General features: G+C 33.7%; 1 protein-coding gene across 1 annotated transcript in view; it reads right to left on the bottom strand.

The window, feature by feature from the left end:
- Malrd1 (MAM and LDL receptor class A domain containing 1) overlaps nucleotides 1-27,784 on the bottom strand; it is a 647,937-nt gene that overhangs the window by 543,866 nt on the left and 76,287 nt on the right. The window contains exons 10-13 of the mRNA XM_063237894.1: nucleotides 22,606-22,813; nucleotides 17,189-17,335; nucleotides 10,653-10,750; nucleotides 2,937-3,107 (exon numbers count right to left, since the gene is read on the bottom strand). Of these exons, the coding sequence (XP_063093964.1) occupies nucleotides 2,937-3,107; nucleotides 10,653-10,750; nucleotides 17,189-17,335; nucleotides 22,606-22,813 (624 nt within the window). The remainder of the gene's footprint in view (nucleotides 1-2,936; nucleotides 3,108-10,652; nucleotides 10,751-17,188; nucleotides 17,336-22,605; nucleotides 22,814-27,784) is intronic.

The following is a 27,784-nucleotide window of genomic DNA, read 5'->3' as shown; positions in this document are numbered from 1 at the left end:
CACAGTAGTTTAGATTTCTGGATATGTATGGCACATACATATTCAATACACTGAAGATAAAAAGGAAGTAAAATCAAACCCGTATCTATAAATGATCAAGATGTAGACAATGAAATAAGATATAGACTATGATGGAAGGTGAGGGGTGTCAGGACGGTCTTTTGTTTTATTGCGATTTTTGATGTTTTAATGCCATGTAAAATATCAGTGATCAGTATAATTCTAACTAGAGACTACAAAACTTTAACCAACTAAGAAATGTGTCCTTTACATGAGCGTCAGAAAATACCTAGTAACACATGTTTGAAAGAAGAGCTTATATAAAATATACACAGGATTGAATTTAGAAATAAATTATATTTAATAGCACTAAGTAAAACTAATCATAATTCACTTTGGACAAGCGTAACTATTTTTCATATAATTCATTATTACAATATCCTGCATTGATGACAATTAATATATAAGCACTTAAATTTTCAGTCTAAGGATATAGGCAAGTGTGGTCCACCATATTTTAAGATCTGTGCAACCCAGAAAAAAAATTGTGAAGAGAAAAGAGTATTCTGGAGGCACTTACTGTGCTATCTAGAGACACTCACACTCTTAAAAATGGGATGGGTGGTCTCTGGAAGGAGGTGAAGTGAAACCATGAGCTACTCTGGGGTTAATGGGACTACTGCATTTTGCCTAAAGTGACACACCAGGCCCGGTTATTCACACTAAAATGTAATTTTCAACATAACTTCACAAATCAAATAAAAATGATAGTGAGTCACGTGAACACAGTGCTGCATGCTTGTAATCCCAGCACTCGATAGGCTGAGGCAGGAGGAACACCATGAGTTCAAGACCAGCCTGCACTACATAGTGAGCCCGACTCAAAATACTACTAGTACTACTACTAATAATAAAAAGTAGTAGGTCATCTGTACTTCTTATTGATAATTTCTATAGAATGAAATTCAAGGTCATATAATGAAAGATCACAATTCTACTAAAAATTAAAATCATTCTTATTTAGCCCTTTAATGCCAAGGGCTCCACTTTTGGAACACCCATAACAATGGAACATAATAAAATTTTTTCTTTTCCAATTCTTGTTCTTTGAATTCTTCTAGGTAATTTATATGAATTTCATTCAAAAAATTAAAAAATTGCAATCTTTGAAATAAATAGGTTAAGAAGAAAAAATAGTTATTCTCTCTTAAAATGTGTAACTGTAAATAATTATAATCTAATTCAATGTCATCTTAATTATTCTTATTTTCTGTTTTAGCATGCCAATCTTCTAAGCTTTAGGAACAGTGTTAATTAACAATAAGAAAGAAAAAAGTTGTTTAGAAAAGATGTTTCAGCCATTCATAAAGTAGAAGTAAAAAATTTCTTTTACCTGATTTGTAATAAAATTTGAAATTTAAAGTTAAGTATACATGTGTTTAGTTTCTAAAACTATGTGTCATGATATTGATGACTTTGCTTTATTCACTTACTCTCTGAAAGACTGAAATAATTTCTTGCTTTCATAAACTACGCATAAATGTTCTCCCAGTGAAGTGATTAATTTTCACAGCTACAAAATGGAGAAGCCTTTCCAGAAAAACACTCAAGGAGCAATTTAGATACTTGTAATTCAAAAAGAACAAAATAATTAACTTGAATATAATAGAAAAAAAGGAATATGATGAGATGAACAGAAAGAAATTGAAATATAGAAGTTTTTGAAAATGATGGTGGTGTCCATAAAACAACAAGCAGCTTTTATTCAGCACCTACTACCTGTAAGGCAGATTTACACCCTTTAATATTTGAAGATGGTACTACATATTTATCCTCCCAGCAGTGTCTAAGGTCACCCTTAAACAACACAATCCACTAAACCTGAAAGAACAAAAATTTAGTCTGTTTCTAAAAAAAGTCTACCCTGCATAGATACTGGAATATTTAATCTTTAAATGTAATATTTGTGAGTACAGTATCAGATTTGTTGTTAATAAAAAATTATGCATACTTTTATGCTTTTCAAAACTTAGAGAAATAAGATTAAAACCAATATAATATTAACATTTGCCTGTCTTGCAGAGAACTAGGAATGGAATGGGAACAGAAACAAGGAAGACAAAACCTCATCTTTATTAGCAAATAAACATCAACATTATAAGTAAATAAAATGTTGATAATTCTGGAATATGAATACGTTGATATTTGCTTCTCTCTGTATGTACTAATTTGAAATAACATGTCATATTTATGCATTTAATATGCCATGTGTATACATCTGTGTACATATATGCATATAAAATATGAACTAAGAACTAATATGTATAAGATTGTTAATACAAGCCCATGATTCCTAATCTAAAGTATTTGGGCCAGATAGGTTTTGATACTTGTATAATTCAAACTCGACAAGGTCATATAGCATTGGTAATCTTTATTACATGATACCCTCAGGGAAGTAGGGAATGATACATGTATAATCAAACTCTTTACTAAATAAACTAAGTGATACGTGCTTGCTATGATCATCTTCTTGCATTATAGTATTAACTAAGATAATCATATCATAAGTTAATAAAAACAACTGTCAAAGTTAAAGAGCAGTAAAAAGTAAAACAACAAGATTAAAATCTAAGTATGGCCCACGTCAAGTTTTTTTCACTGCTTCACATGATCTAACATCTCCATTTAGGGAAAAAAAAATACTTTAAACTGTTATTCTCCCTGCCATCCTATTTAGTGTTTTTCCCACTTTTGCTATCCTTCACACGAGTTCTGAGCATGTGAGAGAAAAATAACCTCTATTCATCTATGATCATAATATATTTGCTTTATTAATATCAATTTCATGGTACAGTATATGTCTTACTTTGCAGTCTGAAAAGATTAGCATTAAACATCTGTATTGCGCTTACATCAATTTCTTAAGTGCTTACCTGAAAAGGCAAAGCGGATTCTTCAGCTTTCATATAGAGACTGATTTTTGCTTGGCTCCACTGAGATTCAGAGAATCCAATGATTTCGCCTTGCTTTTGCAAGTTTCCATTTAGTGTTTTTGTGAACACTGAAAGGACTGAGTGCCCATACAAATGATACCAAAACTGTACCTGTTGAAAAGATTTTGAATATCTCCCTTAGGAAAGGCTTTAGGCAGTTCAAAAACTTGTTTTGATCAAATACTGGAGAGATGGCTATATAAATGGGACCATAACATACTATCAAGACAAGTTTCCAGACAGGTATTTTCCACAAGGACATGAGCAGCAGCACTCTGCTTCAAAGGAAATTCCCGAGGATTCTTCTCACTTGCATCTTATAAATCTGGGGGCTATACATTATAATTCAAAGTTACAAAGTCAGGCATTAACTCTATATTCTTCACTTCAAAAACCAAATCAAGAACTCGTTTCCTTGAAAGTTTGTTTTCTCAGGTAAAGCAAAATTGCATGGAGCAGTTTTCATTAATTCATTTTCTATTGTAACATTATCAAAGAGCTTGGAAGCACAATATATACTGTGTTCCACATTAATTTAAGTCAAATAAAAAATGAGTCTTTGTAAATCTAGAAAGCCTTAATTATTTCAGCTCCTATTCATCATCAATGATGACATAATCTGAAGCTCTGATGGCTAAACCACATAATGAAGAACATAGGGCTATCTTATATGCTGGCAGTAATAACTCTAACATGAATGTGGTATATACTGAGCATTTTTCTAATATATATTGAGTATTTACTAAGTATATGTTAAAATATAAAACAAAAGTCAATTTCCTCAAATACTGGATAATTTATAAAGTCTATTGACAAAGCTTCACAAAACCAAGTTTACATATAATTCAATCAATATTTTTCTTCTTTTCATTGTCATAGAGAGGACAGAGGTTGTATGTATTAAAGTAAAATCAAACATTCAAAGATAAAATTCCTTGGAAAAGGAATCTTTACTATTGGATCTAAAGTGACTATTCTTAAGTTTCATTATATTGTATGTGTTTTGTTTTGTTTTGTTTTTCTTTGCCATTGTGCTTCCAGCCTGTCACATGGACAGAAAGTGCCCCATTTGCTCCACTGTTGGGACTCTAGTTTCAGAAATGAAAGTTGACACAAATATTTCAGATGTTTTTTAAATAGTATCTTTTTAGTTTAAAACAAAGATTTTGTGTTCTGATTTGACAGTTTTTTCAACTTCTACTTAATTACCACCACCTAATAAAAATTCCTTATAATTAACCATTTATTTCTTGATTTCATTGTAATATTCACCTAAATTCAACATTTAACAGGTAAATTAGAAAAGTTGAGTCAAATGGAAGTTTTTCATTAAATTCCACAGAAAGAATTCATGTTCCCCATCTGTGACTAAATTTTAGGTTCTGCTGTAAGTTTCATCATGTTCTCAGTTGTAAATGTATAAAACAGGGCTTTAAACCTAGCTGTACAAGAGATGTGCATGTCCTCTCAAGATTTCGAGCTGTCAAACTGTCACTCAAGAATCCTAGCAGTGTGAAGTTATTCTAGTAGTGTACTAAGTAAAAATGCCAAAGGGATCCATATCCAATAGGATAAGGATTTAGAACTTCCATTTAATTTTCTCTTTTAAGAGAATAAAATTTGCACTGCAGAAACTTAAATTCTTCAGTGTATTGTAGACCAAAAGAGGTTCCCTAGTCTTTTTAAATTTAATGTAGATAAGATAAAATCATTGAATAAACATTATAATAACTGCGATTCCATATAAATGGTCACCAGACATTCAAACTCTGTGCCTTTCAGTCTGGTATAAGTCATAATTTCAAAAGTGTAAGATAACTTTAAATTCCTTGCAGGACCTACTAGTACAATTTGTATTTACTAAGAATTCAGTTAAAATGTTAGAAAATAATGAATGAATGGACTATTGGTATTAGTGCTAAAGTAAAGGTCTTAAAAATTAAAAAAAAGAGAGAGAAAAGCAATATAGTCTAGTGAAAAGGCCATGGGTTTAATCCTAATAAGTGAAAGAAAATGTGGGAGAGATATGAACTTAATATCAGAGAATGCACAAAACATTAGATGTCCTTTGGAAGGAGAGGAGAAAGAACAGAAAAAAAAAAACAATTATAATAAGTAAAATGAAAACATTATGCAAATAATACGGTTATGTAAATGTAAACCAATGAAAACAAAATTAAAAATTCAGTTTGTTAGTAACATTCTCCTCATCCTAAATCCTCAAAAATTATACGTACACTGTGGTTACTACACTGAACATAATAAAGGAAACTTTCCATCATAACAGAACTTTTATTAAACAACTGCACAGCATAATAGCTCAATTTTAAAACTCACTACTTATCATTTTAAAGAAATCGTTTTCCTGACTTACTAAAGTGTATTTAAATAAAATGTAAATACAGATTCTGACTATTTAAGGGATATTCGTGGACTTAAAAAGCTTTCAACAAAGTAGGTCCTTAACTATAAACTGGAGAGAAAATCTGAAGGTAACATTATTGTACTCTACTTCCATTCTGATCATATATTTGTATTTAAAGACAAACATATCAAATCATTCATCTTACTCCAACAGCGTAGACCATCTCAGATGATCCAGGCCTATGGGTACCTTTGAGTGAGCAAATTGGAGAGGGGACACAACCTCAGCGCCCTCTGCTGATGTTCTTAGGAGGAACAGTTCTGCGTTTACACAGAGTAATAAGGCTCTAATATACAATCTGAGTTCATCTCAGGTTGTCATTTAGAAGTTTAAAGTGACTTCTTTATTTGTTACCCTTTTCATTCAATCTTGATTTGCCACTAACCAAAACTCTCCTTTGTGAATAATCTGCTTCTTTCCTCAGCTCTGCTGTAGCCTTTGTTCCTCTTGCTTCCCAACCTCAGTCAGACCGGCATGTCTTTCTCAATCAGTGGGCAGCAGACCTTCAGCTGTCACTGTGCTGTAGGCTGAATCTTGCATAACTGGGCATGTGTTAAAGGCTTTTTTCCCAATATGGCACAATTAGGGTGTGACAGGAGCTTTATGGAGGAACCTAGAAGAAGCCTCTCAGTCACTGAGAGCCCTTGAAGGAAATTTTAGGATCTTTTTCCTTTCTTTTTCACTTCCTTACCGAGGTGAATGGCTTTGTTTCACTACATGGTCCTACCATGGTATGCTGTCTTATGAGAGGCTCTAAGCACAGGACCATCCTACTATAGGCTGAAGTCCCCAACACAAAATAAAAACTTTTCTTCTCTGTAATTTGATTATGTCTGGTATGTTGTTATAGTGATGAGAAGCTGGCCAATAAAACCTAAATTGCAGGTCAGGGATTTAGCTCAGTGGCATAAGCACCTGACTGGCAAGCGCAAGATTGTGAGTTCGATCCTAGTACCAAAAAAAAAAAAAAAAAGTCTAGACTTTGTGCTTCACATTGGACTAATTTTTGCTATATCTGATATATCTTTTCAAGATCTAGAATAAGATGAAAAATAACAAGAATACAAAAATGTTTTAAAATTAAGGACTGCAAAGCAAACAAACTTAAAACATCTGCATATCCTAAAATCTCTCCATCTCTCTACTTCTGTCACACACACACACACACACACACACACACACACACACACACACCCCTCATCAATACTACTATAGTATTTTTTATGGCTTCTAGTCACAATTATTTTTTATCCTGAGTATTCCTTCCTTTGACAAGCTTAAGTAGAACTTTTGCATTGTCCATAAACAATGTTTTACTCCTTGAAATAATTAAATTCCACATGATCCGATTATGTACAAAAGCACTCACTCAACTCTTCATTCCCAGGCCATCAATTCCTCTAGAATCCATCAGACAATCTGACACCTTTTCCTGGTTTCAAAAGTAGAACTAGGACAGAGAATACAAAAATTTAAAAACTAGCTGGCAGCTTAACACCACACTAGGACAAGATGTGTTCATCTGGCCCATCGCAAAATCAGACCATCAAACCCAGCCTTGACTGACTGCACCCATCAGCTTTCTGTAGACAGTCTGCCCAGGTCACTGGACTAAGTCCAGCTACAGTGCTTCTGTTTTCCTATCTAAATCTATACCCTATTTTACTAACTGGTTCCAAGGACTGACTAGCCTAGTCAAGGACAGGGATACGTATGATTTCATCCACCTCCTCACCCCAACTCCCTCCTAAGAGTCTCCCCACCTTCTGATACATAATCTCTCTAACACAATCTTCCCAATCTCCCTAATAACATATGACATAGTCTATTACTGATTCGCTACTGGCTTCTGTACTTCCTGCTTGCAAAACCTTTATGACCAAAGCCCAGAGCTGATCTGGGGTTGGTGACTTAGAACTGGTCTTCCCAGCAGCACAGCAACATAATAGTTTCCCTTCCAACTCCTTGGTGCAAGGCATCTTCCTTTTGGTTCAAGAATAGGTTTCCACAACAGAACCAGGAAATAGGACATGTTTTCACAGCTATAATCAAACACACAGTTTGTAAATTCATCACCTTACTTTGGGCAAATGGGAAGACATGGCCTTTTAAAACAGTTCACGAAGTTTTGTAAATATCAATGTATCACATCCACTCTTCTAGAATTTTACATCAAATGGATGTTAGTATTAATTACCATCTACATTTCACCAGAGTAGTCAACATTCACAGGAATTGAGATTGTGATTAGCAGAATAGGTAAGGAACATAAGGAACATATGCATGATGACCAGACAAAGAATGGTTACACTGGTGTCATTCTGAAAACTCAGAAGTCTTAGAAAAACTTTTATTTTTACTTTCTTGAGTTTTAACCATAAATCTTTCTCCCTTCATTGGCTACTAGAAAACGATTCAGTATGTAGCCTGGTCCTAATAAACTATCCTGAGAATCACTCCACTTCATACTTCATTTTTGTCCCAATTCCCTCATTCACATATTTTGAAATGTATGAATTATTTTAAATTGAAAAATTGTAAAATATCTGGAAGACAATTTGAATGATTATAAATAAATGAGAAACAACCTTACAAACTAGTAATGAAAGCTAAGCTCTTTCATGTTATAAATTTTCCTTATTTGACTACAAAATGCTAAAGTTAAAACGCTACGGATTTGGTGCAGTGACTAAAATGTAAAGACTGAGAAGTATTAATACATTATTAAGCCACTTTATATTTCCTAGTTAACAGTAAACAGTAATTGCATCTCAACCTCTGTAAAAAAGAATAGCTTCTGCTTCCCATGTGTTTTATTTATCCTATCTCCCACTTCAAGGAAAAATGCCAATTTTCCACCAGTGGATAAAGTTATTTTTGAAGATTTTAAAGTCCCCATCTTGAACAATGATTCCCTAAAGGACATCTGTGCATGTTGATGCCATGTGTTGGCTACACTTTAAATACAAAGTAATTCATGCAACATGATCCAAAAACTGTACTATAAGGAAAGGTGATCCAGAAGAAACATCATGTATCTTTAAGGTATTTTCAAAACATAATCTTAGATGTATTATCCTGGTATGATTGCATGGTGGGAAATAATATACTTTCATAAAATGAAAGCTTTAATCATATCAAAATTTCCAACTTTAGTTATCTCACTGCTTTTTTATGGTTTCATAATAAAGGACATGTGTTCCATGAAAGCAATTTCCACCACTATATTCTAAATGGAATGATCTTCAGGATTCTTCAAGCACTCAAACATATAACCATTTTGTATAAGTGCTTATTCTATAACTTTACGGACAGAAAGTACTACATGCTACTACAAATTTATGTGAAGACCATATTATACTGTGAGAAAAAGTCTGAGACTCAGACTGAAAATAACTGAAAACAACTTCCTCTAACAGTCTGCTACTACTTACCAAACTGGAAAGTGTTATAAAGCAACCTAAATATTCCCTCTAACTCACAGATTACCAAACCTCAAGTAATACAGAGAAAAGGAAAAACAAATACTCGATTCAGCGGGCAATCTATAATAGCTTCTCAAAGCATTTTGAATTTTCATAAAGGAAGAAAAGCCAGTAAGTGAGTATCCAAATCCTTTGGAGACCTGGTTTGCAGGTAAATTATCAAACGTCTAAATGGTCCATAAAAGTTACCCTTAGATAACTGTACATTTAATTAAAAAATCAGTGTCTTTATATAGAAATAATGATCAATTAAAATTTAATCCCAATAACCACAAGTTAATGGCAACAGGCAAGCACAGAATGATGATGAAAGTAGATCATCCTATAAAAGAAGTACACAATGAGTTCTAGAAATTTCTAATAAACTTTTATTGTTTTACAGATTATATAAATATATAAATATCTATAAAACAGACCAAATTAATGCATTTTATTCTTTGTATTCCATGTCATTTTTGCATACAATTCAAAATATGACCTTGAATTAAAGCCAAGTTAGCTTGTAAAGCACTTTTCAAAGTTCAAATAAGTGCTCCTGGAGTTCTTTTTAAAAAATCTATATCTATCTTTCTCTCTATCACACAGCACTTAATTAAAATAAAGGAAAGGTGGAAACAGGTAAAGGGCATTCAGTTAAGATAGAAATACAGATAGACAATTGTTTTAATCTTCATTCACACAAAGAACTAGAGGGAAATAGAGAAAGAGAAAAGGAGGACAACGTATTAAGAGCTTGGGACTCTCTCATTCAGACTTATACTAAGCTGAAAGTATAATTAGATTTGTACTCCTGAATGATAAGTAATTTATCATCAGGAATGCCTGAACAAACTTGCTGTAACCCTGTATTTATAGGCAATGAATTGCATGTGATGCAGTATTGATCTTTTCATTATTTTCTGATAAGACAAAAATAAATCAGCTGAGATCCTAAGAATTAGAGGTATGCTGAAACTCTTAAAAGAAGGAGAGATGAACAAAAACAGTTCATTTAGGTGTTAGTTTTATGGGAAGTAAAGGAAGTTTGTCTTGTGAATACCTACTATGTGTCAAATTTTTTGCCAGATGCTTTGTTTAAGTACTTTTTAATCTTTACAACCATGTGAAGGTAGTACACTAATGGCTATGTTCCCAGGGTAGACACTGAGTCTCAGAGAAATATACAATTTGTGTGTATCATAATTAAAATATAAAAAAAACTGAGATCTGAATCCATGTTGGCTCCATATTTAGCTTTCTTCTCTAATGTGCAGTTGAAGTGAATGTTTTCCTAGTTGGTATGTGTTTATCTGACATCAAAGAGCTAAATGAAAAATAAAATGTAAGTTACAGTAATTACCCTAAAACACTATGTGACACATATATAAATATACATATATATGTTTATTTTCTCATTCTTGCCTCTCTTAATATTAGCTTATTTAACTGGTTTTATTCAATTAACATTATTTGGCAAAATAGCAAATACTTTTGGAAAACCCATGTCATTGCTTGAAAAACTCATATGAAAAGAATATAAAATAAATGAAGCTTCTACAATAGACCCTCAACAAAGCAAGCAGCAAGTTATGTGTTGCAGATGGTCTTTTGGAAGGACATGATATTTCGTGCTTAAAGAGCTCATACAAACGTCTTAGTTCACTATGAAAATGGCAGTAAACCATGGCAGCCATTTACTAGCAGCATAATCCACGTCCAAGGTTTACAATCCAGAATGACCAATGAAATTCAACAAGAATTAATTACCTGACACGGTGAAGAAGCAGTGAGCAATTTTTTAAGGACAGGACTTTCAAGCTTGGCCACTCCAGGTAACTGATACGCCCCAAAATAAATAAATGAGCCTGCAAAAATAAATGTAATATTATCTGGACATAGGTTGTATATTTAGCATTACTTTGAGTTAGAATCTTATCCTTGCACATATCCAACTGTCAACCAGATAAAGAAAATTACATTTTTACTCACCACTTAGATCCGTAGATAACTGAAAGCTTTTTTTATAGGAATAACATTAAATATTTAAAGTAACATTCAATTGATCAACAGCAAGCTCTTGATCCAAATCATCTAATTATTTTAATTAACTTAAAACACAGCATTAGAAATTAAACTAAATGAGGCTTCTAAGCTTACAATAGATATTCAGTATGCCCATATGAGAGTTTTGTTTACAAGTTTCTTCAAAAAGTACTAAAAGTGACAAGCCTATGCAATGAATTTGGTTTCTCCTGGGGCTTCCATATTTGACAATGTTGTGTGTGCTAGAGGGGATGAAAGTTTAATTAAAGATCTAATCTGAAAATTAACAAAATAACCACTTTTAGATTTTAACTACAGCGGATGTGCTCATGGCAAATATACAGGGGGATAATATCTCCTTAGCAGCTCAAAAGACCATACATTCCGAGCTACTGTCAGGGAGCTGCTTCATTGAATACTGAAAGCTTACGAGAAAGGCAATGCCAAACATGTCAAGATCTGATTCTGCCCTTTCATAATCACAAACTGATGGGCAACTGGAAAGTCAACTGTTCTGATTGAAAAGTACATTCAAACAGTGATTTTTTCTTGATGGACATAGTGTTGACTACAGAGAAAAGATCTCAAAATTGAAATGTATGATATTACAGATTCCTTCACACATTTACACACAACAAATATTAAAGATGAAAGCAGGCCTTTGGTGAAGCATTCACTCATTCTAATGCAATGCTTTGAAAGTTACACCAAAAATATTTGAAGGGCCATAGGGATTAATCTTTTTAGCAACTATAGCTGCAAAAATCATAGACAAGCACTACCATGTACAATAAACCAAACCAAACCAATGAAAGTTGGTTCAGAAATGGCAAGAAATAGCATAATTTTTTAAAAATCAATTTACATTATAAATATTGGTAATCTGGTAATATGATCATCACAATGGGTAGAAGTTTGAGAAATTTTAGCATTTCATTTCATTTTAACATATTTTAGTTTTTAATGTAATGACACGAATAGAAAGGAATGTTGTTTCTGATAGAGGCAACAATTTTTCAGCAAGCATGGCATTTATAATTGAATTACTGACCACTTTTAGCTGTTACTGACAAGTCTAGCAACTATTGCGAGTTCTATTCAATAATTTTGCAGAGGCCTTATCCTATGTGTGACAGAAAATAGAAAATACAGCTATTTTTGTGTATGTGCACGCACACGCGCACATGTGTTTGTGTGATTTGTGGCCTAGAAAGAAGGAAAAATTATAGTACACTTAGAAAACAATTTTAAATTATTTTAAATATAATAAATAAAATTATCAAGACCATTGAATATGATGTTAACATTTTCAAAAAACAACTAAGTTTGCTATGTACCAACAATAACTCCCAAAATGTTGTCAATAGTCACATTTGCAATAGCTATTAAAACTTAGAAAAGTGCTAGCAAAATATTTTTAAGATCTTTACAATGAAAACCGTAAAACAGTTTCAATAAATTGAGAGATTACAAACATCTAAAGAAATATTTTCTATGAAATATAAATAGAAGTTATATGTGAGAAGTGATTTCATAGCCACAAACTGGAAATTTTTTAGGAGAATGATAATGCCTCTTGCTGGTGAGAAACTGGGAAGAAGTACTTCTATTTTGTTGCTAGAAATTAAAGTATGGGGGAAATAATCTATCAATATTTATTAAAAGTATAAATATATATCTTGCTTTAAAAACATAGAAACTTCATTTTTTGTTATCTATTCCATAAAATCAAAATTTTTGCATATTTTGAAATCGGTAAGGAATGAATTCATAAGCTTTATCATAAAATTAATATCACTGAAAAGCAGAATGATAGATACATTCAGGTAAAATCAGATTAAATAAATTAGAGGGACAAAAACAAGATTTAGGCTAATTCTACTTAAAACAAAGTCTATGCCAGACTATATAAGCAAACAAATTCAGAGAAATAGACATTGAACAATGGTTTTTAAACATAGGTTCATAGGCTAGAGATCTCATAAAAAATGGAAACTAATGTATTAAGCCATATCATTTCTCAGTTTACTGTTCAGATAGTTTCCAGGCTACTACATAACAAGAGGAACCCAAGAGGAGTGTTAGGGCCATCCTGAGTTGAAAAGATAGCATTGGTGTAATGGGTGACCCTGGTAGTTGGAATTCATAAGACAAAGTACAGCTATCCTTTTCAGGTTATGATGCTGTATCCTTTTATAACTGCAAAGAGAACAACCCACCATGATCTGCAGAAAGATGCTTTCAATCACTATGAGCATGGGTATGAAAAGACTATCTGTATGGCTGGGAGTGAGGGGGAACTCCTGAAAGAGAAAGCTGGAACATTTCCTAAAAGTCACAAATGGCCAGTGATGGTAGGATTTCTTCATGAACTAAAGTGAGTCATTTATACATAGGCATTGTACAGATCACTCAATCTAAATGAAAATGGGGTCTGGACAAAAATATGTATGGTGTGGTGATTAAGCCTAGTTGTGTCAAACTGATTGTCTTGGGAGCCCCCTAGGGTATTAATAAAGCACACTTCTGGGTATGTCTATATGGGTAAGGAACATAACTTAGTGAACTACATATACTTCCTAGCCCCCTCTTTTCTGGCACTGTTGTCCCAATCTGCCTCTCAGCACCATGAACTAAGCAGCTTTGCTTTCTACCATGATGCTTCTGCCTTCAAGCCAGCCACTCATGGACTGACTCCCCCAAAACCATGAGTCATATGAATTTATCTATCCTCTAACTTGTGGATATCAAATATTGTCTCAGTGACATAAAAACTAATAAATCTGCAAGTTTTATCATGTTTTTATTAATGTTAACCTACATTTATCCTTCAGCTGGTGAGTAGGTAAATGAACCATGGTTTGGCTATATAAAGGAATATTACTCAACAATAAAACAAAAAGGAGACCGCTGTTATACACAGAGAAACTCATTAATCTGTACAATTAATAAGTTCATAATCATAACAAAAATAAATGAAGTCAAGCAGAAAAGAAACTACTGCTGTGATCAATCAAAAGCATAGATGAATCTCAAATCTATTATGCTAATTAAATGAAACCAACTCAATTCTACCCAATATATAATTCACTTACATGCCATTTGGAACATCAGGAATCGAAAGCCAATCAACTATCAGTATCTAGAGGTAGGAGATGTTTTGACCACAAAATAACACAAAGAAGTTAGAGAGACTGGCACTCCCTAAAGTTTTATAACCTGAGCCCTACAAAGATTATACAGTTGTGTATACTTGTCAAAATATGGTGAACTGCCAGGTGTAGTGGAACATGCCTTGTAATTCCAGTACTGAGGCATGAGGACTGCTGTAAGTTCAAGACTAGCCTGGGTTACACAGAGTTTAAGATCAGCCTGAACTGTATAGTGAGACTTTGATGCAAAACAACAACAACAATGATAACAACAAATTGGTCAACTGTACCCTAAAACATGGATTTTGTTACATCTAAATTGTGTTTTGACCTAAAAAAGAAAAAAAGCCTGTACCTGATCACTTGGAGAAATTGCCATGAAAAACCTTTAGTCACAAGATAGAAAAATAAGCCAGGTATGTTGGTACACTCCTAGTACATAACTAGGTATGAGAAAGTAGAAACCAGAGCAAAAAAAAATCAAGACTTCATTTTAATACACACACACACATCATATAATACCAACTTTCATGTAAAATCATATACAGGTATCCATATAAAGAAAAAAATACTGGATGTTAGTTTTTAAAGCTTAACAATGTTGACGCTCTAAGTACAAAATAGATGAGCACTTTATTACCTTAGACTTGGAATCTATCAGACTCTAACGCATTCTCCTAGAAACGTCCATTTCACTCCCTCCTTTCTCTTCTTGATTCTGATTTTTCTCTTCCTCATCTGTGATTTGAAATCATCTGTGATTTGAAACTGATTATCTTAAGATTTTAAAATGATAATCATGAGTAAAAAGGTGCAGACTCTAAGACTCACATATATTTGTATTTATGTACAATTTTTAATTGGTCTTTTCCAAAACAAGAAAGATTGCAATTTGTCCTTCTATCTTTTTTTTTTTTTTTTTGTCTCTTTCTTTTTTATCGGTACCAGGGATCGAACTCAGGACCACACACTTGCAAGGCAGGCGTTTATGCCGCTGAGCTAAATCCCCAGCCTCTGTCCTTCTATCTTTGAATGTGAAAGCTGTCCTTGGTTTTATACTATTACATTTTTATCTTTGAACATTATTTGTGTAAAAGCAAAAGACTAGGCTTTTTAATATTTAACACAGAAGCCACCCTAGAATCCTTTTTGTGGAACAAATCCTAAGACAGCAAAAGTTTGAAAGTGAATTATAAATGTGTTTTCTAAATTGTCATACTTGCAGGTATGCTTAGCATTCCTATAGGAACAGAAAACAATTATACATGAGTTCATATTATATAAAAAATGCAATTTTATTTACTCCTTATAACATCCTACATGCAAGTCCTTTCACTTTCCCCTGTCTTCCAGCTAACAAAACTATTGCAGTTTAAGCAGCATCAACACTCTCCCCTAACTTCGGGAAGTGCACCATCCTCAGGACCAGGTACGGTGTATCACAATGTAGGATATGCGCGGCTTCCTTCTGTGAATAGCTGCCTCAGTTTAGGCCTTCATTATCTCTCACTAGTATTATATCAGGACATCTACATCTTTCCAATTCAGTCTTTAACGTTTCCTTTCCCATCATCTCAGTTAAAATACTGTTTTAGAATGAACATGATTGGTCGCATTCTTTTGTGTCCCTGCGTCTCCATTATCTTCCAGGCAAATTTCAAATACCTCAACACTGTTTCATGTATCCCATACTCCACATTCAACTGTGCAGGTCTCTCACCCGGAACCACCTCCACTGCTCTCATCTCCTTTCAGGATATTCCCTCTAATTAGACCATGCTCCCTGCCACCCCTCCTTGCTTTTGTCATCTCCCTATAATTTCCTACATCTGCATTCTTGGGTACTTTCCATTTCTTTTCAGTGCTTAGCTGAAAAGTCATCTTCAATTTGCCATCTCAAGTGCATATTAATCACCTCCATCCTCTATAACACATTTACCATATTCTATTGTAATTTTTTGCTCATCTGCTACAGCTGCCAGACTCCAGCCACTTCAAAGACAGCGGGACATGGCTTCCACTTCTACATACTCAGGTTTTTCTAGTCTATTCTACATAATCTATACTGGTTTTGAAAAAAAATGAAAAAATCATAAGCTCTTAAAGAAAATTTACTGTTAACATACAGTTCCAATTATTAGTATTCTCCTTCCTGTTTTAAACTTTAAACCTAAGATGCTCTGCCACAAAACATAAAAGCTAAAGTAAGCCTTACTGGAAAAGAAGCAAGGATTTAATTCACTTTAAAAAAAAATAATTGGGTTTGCAGTTGTAGCCAACAGATGGACGGTCAACATCTCCTTTCCTTTTCCTCCTCCACCAGCCCCAATTTCCAATGACTGTAATCAAAACTGTGACCAACATTTATTTTTTGCAAATTTTGGAAGTCTCAAAAGAGAAATAAATAATATGATGCGCAATAAATTTAAAAGAAAATCAATATTACTGTTGTGTGACCACACAGTTAATATGATGCGGATGTATACACGCAATAGTATCTGATGTCATCTAAGTGTATACAAATTGAAAGAGAAAACAAAGCCTTTTTGTTGTTTTTTAGACTTCTATCAACTCTACTTTTGAATACTATGTGCTTCCTCTCTAAGTTATAGTTATGGTTCATCTATATGTTATGATTATGTCTCCTCTCTATGTACAAATTATAATAATAGTTCAGAATGAAGGAAAACTATGATCATTTATTATAAAGAAGTCAAAAGTGTGATTAAATTGTATTTAAGTACTTGAATTTTATAGATGGGACTATATTTCTGTTCTGTATTTCCAAAAAGATTAGATTATTTTTCTATTTGTTTTACAAAAATTGAACTATTTGCAAAGAAGTCAATCTTACTATACTACTTCAAATTATCAGAAAACATATTTTTATTTACATCTACAATCTAATCTTTTCAAATTACAACAGCAATACTGTTGGCTACTAAAACAATACTTCTTTCTGGAAACTCAATTAACAACTAATTTTTAAATTGGTCAGGATAGTTTAAGGCAAGGCAAATCACAATCTATACATGAAAATGAAGATAGTATCATTATTTTAAAACAGGAAAGAAAGCACACTTGACTTTTAGGAGAAAAATATCCTACCACGATTTGTGTTAGCTGTGTGATCAGCTCTGGGAAAATGATGCTGTCCATTGCTCAGTCCTTTCACTAACTCCCAGTGTGAATCTTCTGTAAAAAATGGTTCCCAGCTGCAGAAATCAGACTCAAAGTCACAGGTGACATGATTTGCTGTTCAGATGTAGAAAAGAAAACAAATATGAGAAAATGAAGTCAGAGTATGCAATGGAACACTGACTTTATATAAGCCAGCAAATTTAGGATGGCAGCAATATTACCTGGTTCGTAGAAATTTTTCTGATGATTAGAATAGCTTCTGCTCCTTCAACCTCATAAATTTTCCACATTCTGTGTGAGATGTGGCTTCTACACACTTCTATCAACCAGCTTGGTGCATTTATTCTAAATGACCATCTGCACTGTATTAACAATATCACATAAAATTCTAGTGCTTTTGGTGAGTTACAGATTCACCTGCCAACTATAATCCTGCTGAGATAGTAGATGTTTAAAAATATTTTTAAAAAAAGAACATAAATTGATCCAGGATACCTAAAGAATTTGAGGTCAGCTACTCAGTATTCATTTTATGATTCTACTTTTTTTTTACAACTTATCCAAATTAAATGACTTTCCACTTGATAATTGCAAGTAAATTAGATATTCTGAACTTTGATTTTCTTATTTTATATCACTTAAAGCTTGGAAAGAATTTAAGTTCCTACTTTTATCATGAAACAATTTCTTCTAGGGAGTCAGTGTTTGGGGAAAACATCTTTCCCAGTTTTGATACCAAATTATTGAGAAATTCAGCAGATTTTGAACATCAGGAAATAAACTAGAACTTCTAACAACTTGATTTGTGCTTCCAAGAAATTAGTTTTGATTCTTAAATTTCTTTTTCCTAAAATAATAAACACAGTATCAGCCTCTCTTAGATCCTAATATTGGGAATAAATTAATATAATTAACCTAAAGCCTAATTTTCAAACATCTCTCTTTATGCAGAGGCATTTCTGTAACAGTGCAGAGAAGGGGCTAGATATCTTTGGTCACAGTTTTGGCAAGCACCATAAGATCACAATGCTATCACATATAATGACAATAGATAATTACCCCTGAGTTTCAAGTACATGCCATAAGTAAGTCAATCTCACAAAACAATTAAACAAAAAGCAAGACAATCATAAAGGTTTTTGCTAAAACTTATAAGTATTTAACATATTAAACAGATAAGGTATTTAATAGTTACTACTATGCATTTGATCTTCTTGACTTTAATATTTATTACTTCAACTTAAACCTTTTGATTTACGCAAGGGGAGTATTATCAATGGGAAACCTCAATTTAGGGATCTGAAATTTGGCATATATTTTATAGAGCAGTTAAGTCCTAGAATATCAGTTTCATAGAATCATTGTAAGTGTGCTAGAATAAATGTCACTGGTACAAATAGCTGAGCAATTCCCCCAAGAGTTTTACAGAGGTGACTGGACTATACTGGCTTCACAAATTTTCATGGTAATAGATTTTGAAAGCTAATTTTCAGATTTCACATGGCAGAGTATCTTTAGTGCTTTATAGAAAGTTTAAGGATTAACATTTTACTGATGAAATAGCTAGACAGTGAAGTAGTTTGAACTTTTATCCTAAAACTATATTTCAACATTTATACAATTCATAGTTATTTTCATGTTAACTATCTTGCTTTTAACTTTCTATGATTATAAAATACATTTCATTATCTCTATATGTTATATGACACTGCTTAGAATTTCAACAAAATTTATGTTGGAGTTCATCAGTTAGAGCTATAGTTTCCAGCTATGACAAAGCTTTCTCTTGCATATTTAACCATGGCACTATATGAGCACAAGAAAGACAATTTCACTGTGGCAGCAGAAAAAAATTCTGGATCATCAAAATTAAAATAGTTATGAATCTTCCAATGCAAATATCTGTGATACAGGAAAAACAATATGTGTGGGATGCACATATGGGAAATTTCTTGAGAATATATTAACTTTTAATAAAATTATAAGCATTTTGTTTAAATTTACTGAAAATACAAGTGTCATGACTACACTTCATTTTTAAGCTTATTAATGAATATAGTGGTTACTTTCACTTTAGGATCAGTAATCAACATATTTTTTTAAATTTTAAAAGCCTACTAGAGATGTTATTTTGGTAAAAATTAAAGGCACTGCAGAGAGGCTTGGGGACACATGCTTGTAATCTCGGCACGCAAGAGGCAGAGACAGGAAGATCACTGCAAGTTCAAGGCCATCCTGAACTACTGAGCAAGACACTATCTCAAAATGACAATAACAACAAAAATAGCTAATATATCTGTCAACTTTCATTGTTGCCAGTTGTGTGTGATGAGGACACTTGTAATTCAATGTTAGCAAATTTCAAGTATACAATATTACTAATTGTGGTCACTATTCTGTACATCAGTTCCTCAGAACTCACTCATCTTACTGTCTTTGACAGCACCAAGTACTTAGGCACCTGCAACCATTTCTCTACTGTTTCAATAAGTTGAATTCTTTCAGATCCCACAGTTTAATGTGATCGTGCAGTATCTGTCTTCCTCTGCCTGGCTTATCTCATTTAGCATACTACCTCTGATCATTTTTGTTGCTGCACACAGTATTTTCCTTTCTTTTTATTACAAAACAAAATACACATACGGCTTCCATTTTTAACCCATTCTTCCACTGACAGAGACTTAAACTGCTATCATATCTTGGCTACTATGAATAATGTTGTCATAAACATGAGAAAACTGATCGGTTTGAGTTTTTGCTGGCCCTATTTTATACAGGATTGTGTTAATGAGAGTTTAAAATCCAGCTCTTTGTATTGTCAAGATTCTCCCATGGGATAATGAAGTAATAAGAGTTCTGGCTTCTATGTTGAGAAGCCTCTGAGTAGTTTTTCTTTAGTTTTTATGTCAATTATTTTTTATTTGCCATCTGTTTCTTCCCTCAGATTTCTCATTTCTGAAGCCTCATTGGCACAATAGTTCTCAAAGTTTAACATACAGATGAGTCGCCTGGGACCTTGACATACTTGTTGGACTAGAGCTCAGCTTCTGGTTTTTGAACCAGTTCCCTGATGTTGCTGCTGCTGGAGTCCTCAGAGTCCATGACAGAAGCAAAAGAGCAGCAAACCCCACCAACACTTCACAATTACTCTCTCCAAAAGCCACTGGGTGCTCAGTAACTACACTTATTACAGAGCAATCTGGTTATGAAAGCTTTTGAGTGAAGATAGGTCCCCTTCAGAAACCACAGTGACTAAAGAAGATCAGCTGACAACACTTACACATTAATATTTGCTATGTCCTCTGCATATGATCAGTATTCCTGAAGTTATTCAAACTGCATGTATGAACCATCCTTTCCTAGAGATTCATTCTAAAGTGGGGTGAAAAGATACAAATGTATTTTGCTGTGCTTCATGAATGCGTAAGCTTTCTTTTTTAAAATTAAATAAACCTTTGTAGTACAAATTTGTACTTGTAAAACACAAATTTAAAGGTGAATTTAAAATGTTTTAAACTCTAAAAGCAGTCTCTCCTACTGTAAGAATACATGCATACATCAGTATGTATAAATATATTAAATACTTCGGAGTAGAAAATGGTATAAACGTACAGGAATTTTAATAATTTAATTCAATTTATTTATAAAAATTAATTCTTTATGGAAAAAATCACCATACTAATATTTACATGAAAGCCATTTGGGTATCACTATGTAGCAACCCACCAGAGTATATGGTAACATAGCGGATAGGCTACTGTTTTATACCACGATACTCATTATCAATCAAACAAACAGGACAAGTTTTCACTGGGCATGAGATGCTTGGAAAATTTAAAAAATTGTCGTGTAAGACTATTTTTTGATAAGTACACCTATTTTTCCCTCTCATCCAAAGGAAATAGCCAAATGCATTAATATCAGTTATATTATAAAAATGTCAGATAAGTAAACAATAAAACTTTAATAAAGAAAAAAATGGGGAATTGTGTCCCAAGTCAAGTGCTGAAATATTAAGTAATAGTCAGCAAAACAATTCAGTTAAGAAAATATTAAAATGAGATCAAAACAATCATTTATTTCAGGGAAAAATAGGAAAAAAGAAACTAAGCTTTTAAATATGCAATGAAAAAGAAATACATTTTTCAGGTACTAGAACTAAGTCTAATAGAAGCTGTTAGAAACATGAATTTTCCAAAAAGAAATTATTTACAAATAATTTATATAAACAATAGAAAGGAACTTGATAAACAATAGAGAAAAAAGCATTATAACTTATTTAAAGAATAGAAAGAAATCTGACATACAACAGAGATAAAAGTAAAGCTTTTATCTCTCCACTGAGATCGTATTGTTTAGTAGACTATTTGGCTTAAAGCTAGGAATTTGAGAAATTAACTGAATTACTGTTTACAATCAGACCATCAGGGGATTTCTCCTTGTTTTCTCATTTCCCTCTCCCGGGGTCTGTCTTAATCACTCTTAATAAAATCCAGTTACTCATCAAGAAAAGCGTCTTATACAAAGATCTTTTCATTAAGAAGCCAACATTTATCTTACTGCAATATTTCCTACCACTCAACAAAATTTTCACTATTTTAGCGTTTCATGTTAAAATACAGCAAATCAAATTACAACATTTTAATAGTTTTAAAATCCCCTTATTTGTGATATACAAAATAAAATCATTTAGCTGGAATTTGTGGTTTCTGAAAAGACACAAGAAACTTAATTGCTAAGTTACCTTTTATGAGTACCATCATAGTGATTGTAAATTAAATTTCACTTTCTCTAATATATGAGTAGGTCTAAACAGTAATGGATTTCTTGTCATTCTTCCATCACAGACTCTCCACAAAAGGCTTGAAAGGAAGTATTAGGCTGTTTGCCCTCACGACTGCCAACAGCAGCTGAGCTGACCTATCCACTCATCATGGTTGTACTGGAGGTGATGGCAGCCCTTCTCATCTTCACTCTTTCTCTCTCCATGACTTTAGAGATAATTAGTTAGGTATGGGAGCAAAACCATATATTTAATAAAGGTTAGCAATCCATAATATATGTTGGTAAAAGGAAGGACAAGGAGATTCCCGGTCACCTCCATTCTATTCTGTAACAAAATGCACATACATTTCTTCACACAAACACAACACTAGCACTATTCACTTATGGGAAACATGCAGAGCTTGTGTTTGCAGTCTTAAAGATAAACACAAAAATATTAAAATTGCATGAAAACTAGCAAAGGAATAGTGCTATTCACTCTAGAGTGAAAATATTGATTTACCTTATTTTATAGTAATTAATCACAGAAACAAAGACCATCTTAAATCTGACAGTCACGGAATAAGGCATGTAAGCAAGTAAGCTATCAGTTCACTTACAGCAAGTTAATGGGTCTTCATCACTCGCATCAGAGCAGTCCTGCTGAGAGTCACAGACAGATTCTTGGGCAATACATTGGCCATTGGCACAAGTGAATTCATCCACCGAACAAAGCTGTCTGGAATGGTTCTGTCCACAGGCATAGACCCACAGCTGATCAAGCCCAATAAAACTTCTCTCACTCAGAATAACACCTTCAAAAACAATCTTCAGGGGGAAAAATGATCAATCTATGAATTTGAAATCTCTTTTAATAAAAAAAAACTCTAAAGAAGGATGATAGAGATTAAATAGTAAACTGATTTAACTAACAACCAGGTACAAATGACGACAAAGATCTTATTTGATAAATTCATTCTACTGTCCTGGCACTGATTAATACATTTGTTCCAGTAAAACCTCTGAGAATCCACCCAGGATGAATGGAAATACAGCATCCCACTTAACCATCCAAATGTCCTTAAATACAAACTTGTTACTTGGGATTCATATTCAGAGCTCAATATTTTCATGGACAAGAAAAAGTAATATCATTACTTATACAAGACCTATAATTCAATCTGAGTTTTTCACTACTAACAACTGATAGAAAGTAACCCAGTATAATAACAACAATTTAAAAAGTCAAAGTAGAGGGGCTGGAGATTTAGCTAAGCAGGGTTAAGTGCCTGCCTGGAAAGTGTGAGATAAAAAATACTAAATAAAAGTAGAAAAAAAATCAATTAAGATTTTAGAAAAGAATACTTTTTTTCTAGAGACAATGAAAATGTCAGTTAAAATAAACATGATTTTCTCTAAACATACTGCTAGCTATTCTGGAGGAACACAGTGTTAACAAGTGAAACAAGCTTACGCTGTCAGTCAAATGTAAGATGGTGTCAAAATACTACTATTCCTTAAAGTTCTACCAAGAATAATGATAACCCAAATCAAGTATGCAGAAGGAGAGATAACTGTCTGAATAGTGAATAATTAATTTTCTACTGTCCAATTTAGAAGCTAATAGTTCAATTATAAGTATTCAATTTCAATTAATAAAAATAAAATTAAAATTCAGCTTCTCACTTGCATTAGCTACTTTTCAAATGTTCACAAGCCCCACATTATATTAAACAGCACAGATACCGAAAATTACATTACAGCAGTAAGTTCTATTGAACATCAGTGAATTAAATGTTTAAAAGTTTTAGCAAGATAGTAAGAATAAAGACTGACTCCTCTCTCACTCACCCAGCCTAAATTTTCTGCATAGACTTACGTATGTTCAAAATTTTGATATTTCATTTAAGAATTAAGTTTTTTTACAAATATATCTAAAATTTTACTTAAAAAGATAATATTAATAAGATATCTACAGAGTGCTCCACCCAAAAACAGAATATGAAGTCTTTTCAGCAGCATATAGAACTTTCTCCAAAACAGAACATATACGAGCCAGTAAAATATGCTGCGGTAAATAAAAAGGAATCAAAATTATGCCACGCATAAGAGTTCTTATCAGAAGATAATATGTGTCAGGATAACATTAACCAAACTTATAGGACACAGTGAAGGCAGTGCTACAAGGAAATTTCATATCTGTGAATGCCCATCCCAAACACAAAACCAGAGAAAACCTGGATAAATAACCAAACACCTTATGATCCTAGAAAAGTAATAATGATATAAATTCAAAATCAGTAAAAGAAATGAATGATAAATTTAAGAGTAAGTATCACTGAAATTAGGACTAAAAAAAGCAGTACAAAGAATTGGTACTTCACAAAAATAAAATATACAAACTCTTATCCAATCTTACAAAAAAAGGAAAGAAAATGCAAAAATCAATGCAATCAGAAATAGAAAGGTAAAATCACAATAGACACCACTGAATCCAGAAAATTATTATCAACTTCATTGAAAACCTGTATACCAATAAACTGGATAATTCATAAGAATTGCAAAGATTCCAAACTTTATATGAATTATCAAAGTTGAGCCAAGTACATACAAAAACTCCTAATAATCAAATAATAAATGATAAAATTGAAGCAATAATTAAAATGTCTACCAATTAAGTGGTCTGAATAGGGGGTAAAAGAACTTCAGGGATGATATAACACTAATACTCATCAAGCTGTTTAATCAAACTAAAAGAGAAGGTGTACTTCCAAAGTCTTTCCTGGAAGCTAGCATTAGTCTGATCCTAAAACTGGACAAGGATCCAGCCAAAAAAAGAGAGAGAGAAATAGAGAGAGAGAGACAGACAGACAGAGAGAACAATAGCCCAAAGTCCTTAATGAACATAGATGCAAACATCTTCAACCAAGATACTGGGAAAAAGAACACAAGAAATCATCAGAAAGATCACACATCATGACCAACTAAGCTTCATTCCAAGGATGTAAGGATGGATCAACATATGCAAATTAGTAAATGTAACACATCAGATAAATAGAAGCAAGGACAAAAATCATGTGGTCATCACAAATGACACAGAAATACTTTTTTTCTTTTTGGTACCAGGAATTGAAAACACAACATTGCAATTGCCAGGCAGGTGCTTATGCCACTGAGCTAAATTCCCAGCCCCACTAACAGTCTGAAAAAATCCAACATTCATGATACCAACACTGAAAAAATATGTAAAGAGTAAACACATCTCAATCTGTAAACTCATTCATTGCAAACCTATTGCCAACATCATATTAAATGAGGAAAAAACTGAAAGCTTTCCCTCTAAAGACAGTAATAAGATAAGGATGCCCACCCTCAGTATCCCTGTTCAACATAGTCTTCAAAATATCATCCAAAGCAACCAAACAAGAAAAATACAAAAGGGATATATATGGGAAAGGATGAAGTCAAACTATTATTTGCAGATGACATAACCCTCTCTCTACAGAGAAAACAAAATATTCCACCAAAATAATCCTAAACAAATTCAGCAAACTAGCAGAATGCAAAATCAACACACAAAAATAGTGTTTCTATCCTCTGATAATAAGCTCACTGAGAAAGAAATTAAAAAAACATCACAATAGCATCAATAAAAAATGTGTTTAGAAATTAACCACAGTTATGAAAGACTTTTACAATGAAAACTATAGACCATGGAAAAGAAGACTGAAAAAAAAAAAAGATGTTGGAAAACATAAAGCAGCTGTGCCCTGTTCTTGGATAGGCAAAATCAATATAGTCATGATGACCATACTTCCAGAAGTGGCATACTGGTTCAATGACAAACCAAATCAAAATGCAGCATTCCTCACAGAACTGTAGAAAACAATTCTAAAATTCATAAGAAACCAGAAGAGGCTGAGAATAGCAAAAACAATCCTGGGTGATACGAGCAAAGGAGGTGGCATCACAACCTCAGATCTGAAGATATATTATAAAACTATAGTGCTAAAAAAAGCATGGTACTGGCAAAACATAAACACATAGGTCATTGGAACAAATAGTACAAAATCAAGCTCAGGCACATTCAGTTATTTGATCTTTGACAAAGGCACCAAAATATATACTGGAAGCAAGATGACTTCTTTGACAAATGGTTCTAAGAAGGTTGACACTCAACATGCAGAAGATTGAATCTAGATACTGAACTCTCACTAGGTAGTGAACTAAAATCAAAATGGATCAAAGACCTAAATGTTGAAATGGAAACACTTAATCTGCTGAAAATTAAAGATAAATTCTTAGGTGTCTTACTCCATCCCATTTACCAAGTGACTCGGAAAGCTGCTCATTTTGAGTGTGGCTCAGAACAGGAAAGGGCTCTGCAACAGGTCAAGGCTGTTGTACAGGCTACTCTTCCACTGGTGCCACGTGATCCAACAGGTCCAATGGTACTCAAAGTGTTAGTAACAAATAGAGATGCTGTTTGGAGTCTCTGGCAGGCCCCCATTGGTGAGTTACAGAAGAGGCCTTTAGGATTTTGGAGTAAGGCTCTGCCATCATCTGCAGCCAACTACTCTCCCTTTGAGAAACAGCTGTTGGCCTGCTTCTGGGCCCTAGTGGAAACTGAGTGCTTGACTATGGGACCCAAGGTCACCATGTGACCTGAGTTGCCTATCATGGCCTGGGTATTATCTGACCCACCAAACCATAAAGTTTGATGTGCACAACAACAGTCTATCATTAAATGGAGGTAGTATATTCATGATCCAGCAAGAACAGGCCCAGAAGGCACAGGTAAATTACATGAGGAAGTTGCCCAGATACCTATGGCTCCTATGTCTACTATGTTACCTTTGGCTTCCCAGCATGCGCGTATGGCCTTGTGGAGTATGCCATATGATCAGCTATCAGAGGACGAGGAGGCTAGGGCCTGGCTTATGGATGGCTCTGCACATTATGCAAGCACCACCCACCAGTGGACAGCTGCAGCATTACAGCCCCTTTCTGGGATACCCTTAAAAGATAGTGGTGAAGGGAAATTGTCAGTGGGCATTAAGCAGTGCGTTTGGTAGTACATTTTGCCTGGAAGAAGAAATGACCAGAAGTGACACTGTATACTGATTTATGGGCTATAGCCAATAGTCTAGCTGGATGGTCAGGAACTTGGAGGAATATAATTGGAAAACTGGTGACAAAGATATTTGGGAAAGAGGTATGTGGATAGATCTCACTGTGTGGACAAAAGATGTAAAAACATTTGTTTCCCATTAAATGCTCACCGAAGGTAACATCATCAGAAGACGACTTTAATAATCAAGTGGATAAGATGACTCGTTCTCTAGACAGAGGCCAATCTCCTTCTTCAGGCATTTCAGTCATCGCCCAATGGGCCCATGAACAGAGTGGCCATGGTGGCAAGGATGGAGGGTATGCACGGCCCAGCAACATGGACTCACACTCACCAAGGCTGATCTGGCTACGGCGACTGCTGACTGTGTGGTATACCAGCAGCAAAAGCCAACACTGAGTCCCCGATATGGCAGCATTCCCCGGGGTGATCAACCTCCAACTTGGTGACAGGACCACTTCCATCCTGGAAGGGACTGTGCTTTGTCCTCACTGGCATAGATATGTATTCTCGATATGGCTTTGCCTTTGCTGCACATCATGCTTCTGCTAAAACTACCATACATGGACTCCCAGAATGCCTTATCCACCATCATGGAATTCCACATAGCATTGCCTCTGACCAATGAACACATTTTACAGCTAAAGAAGTGAGGCAGTGGGCTCATG

Source organism: Cavia porcellus, unplaced genomic scaffold, assembly GCF_034190915.1.
Source record: "Cavia porcellus strain 051 isolate PalLab524CR breed Dunkin Hartley unplaced genomic scaffold, mCavPor4.1 scaffold_27, whole genome shotgun sequence".
In the NCBI taxonomy this organism is placed as follows: Eukaryota; Metazoa; Chordata; class Mammalia; order Rodentia; family Caviidae; genus Cavia; species Cavia porcellus.
This window is presented reverse-complemented; position numbering and strand designations above follow the sequence as displayed.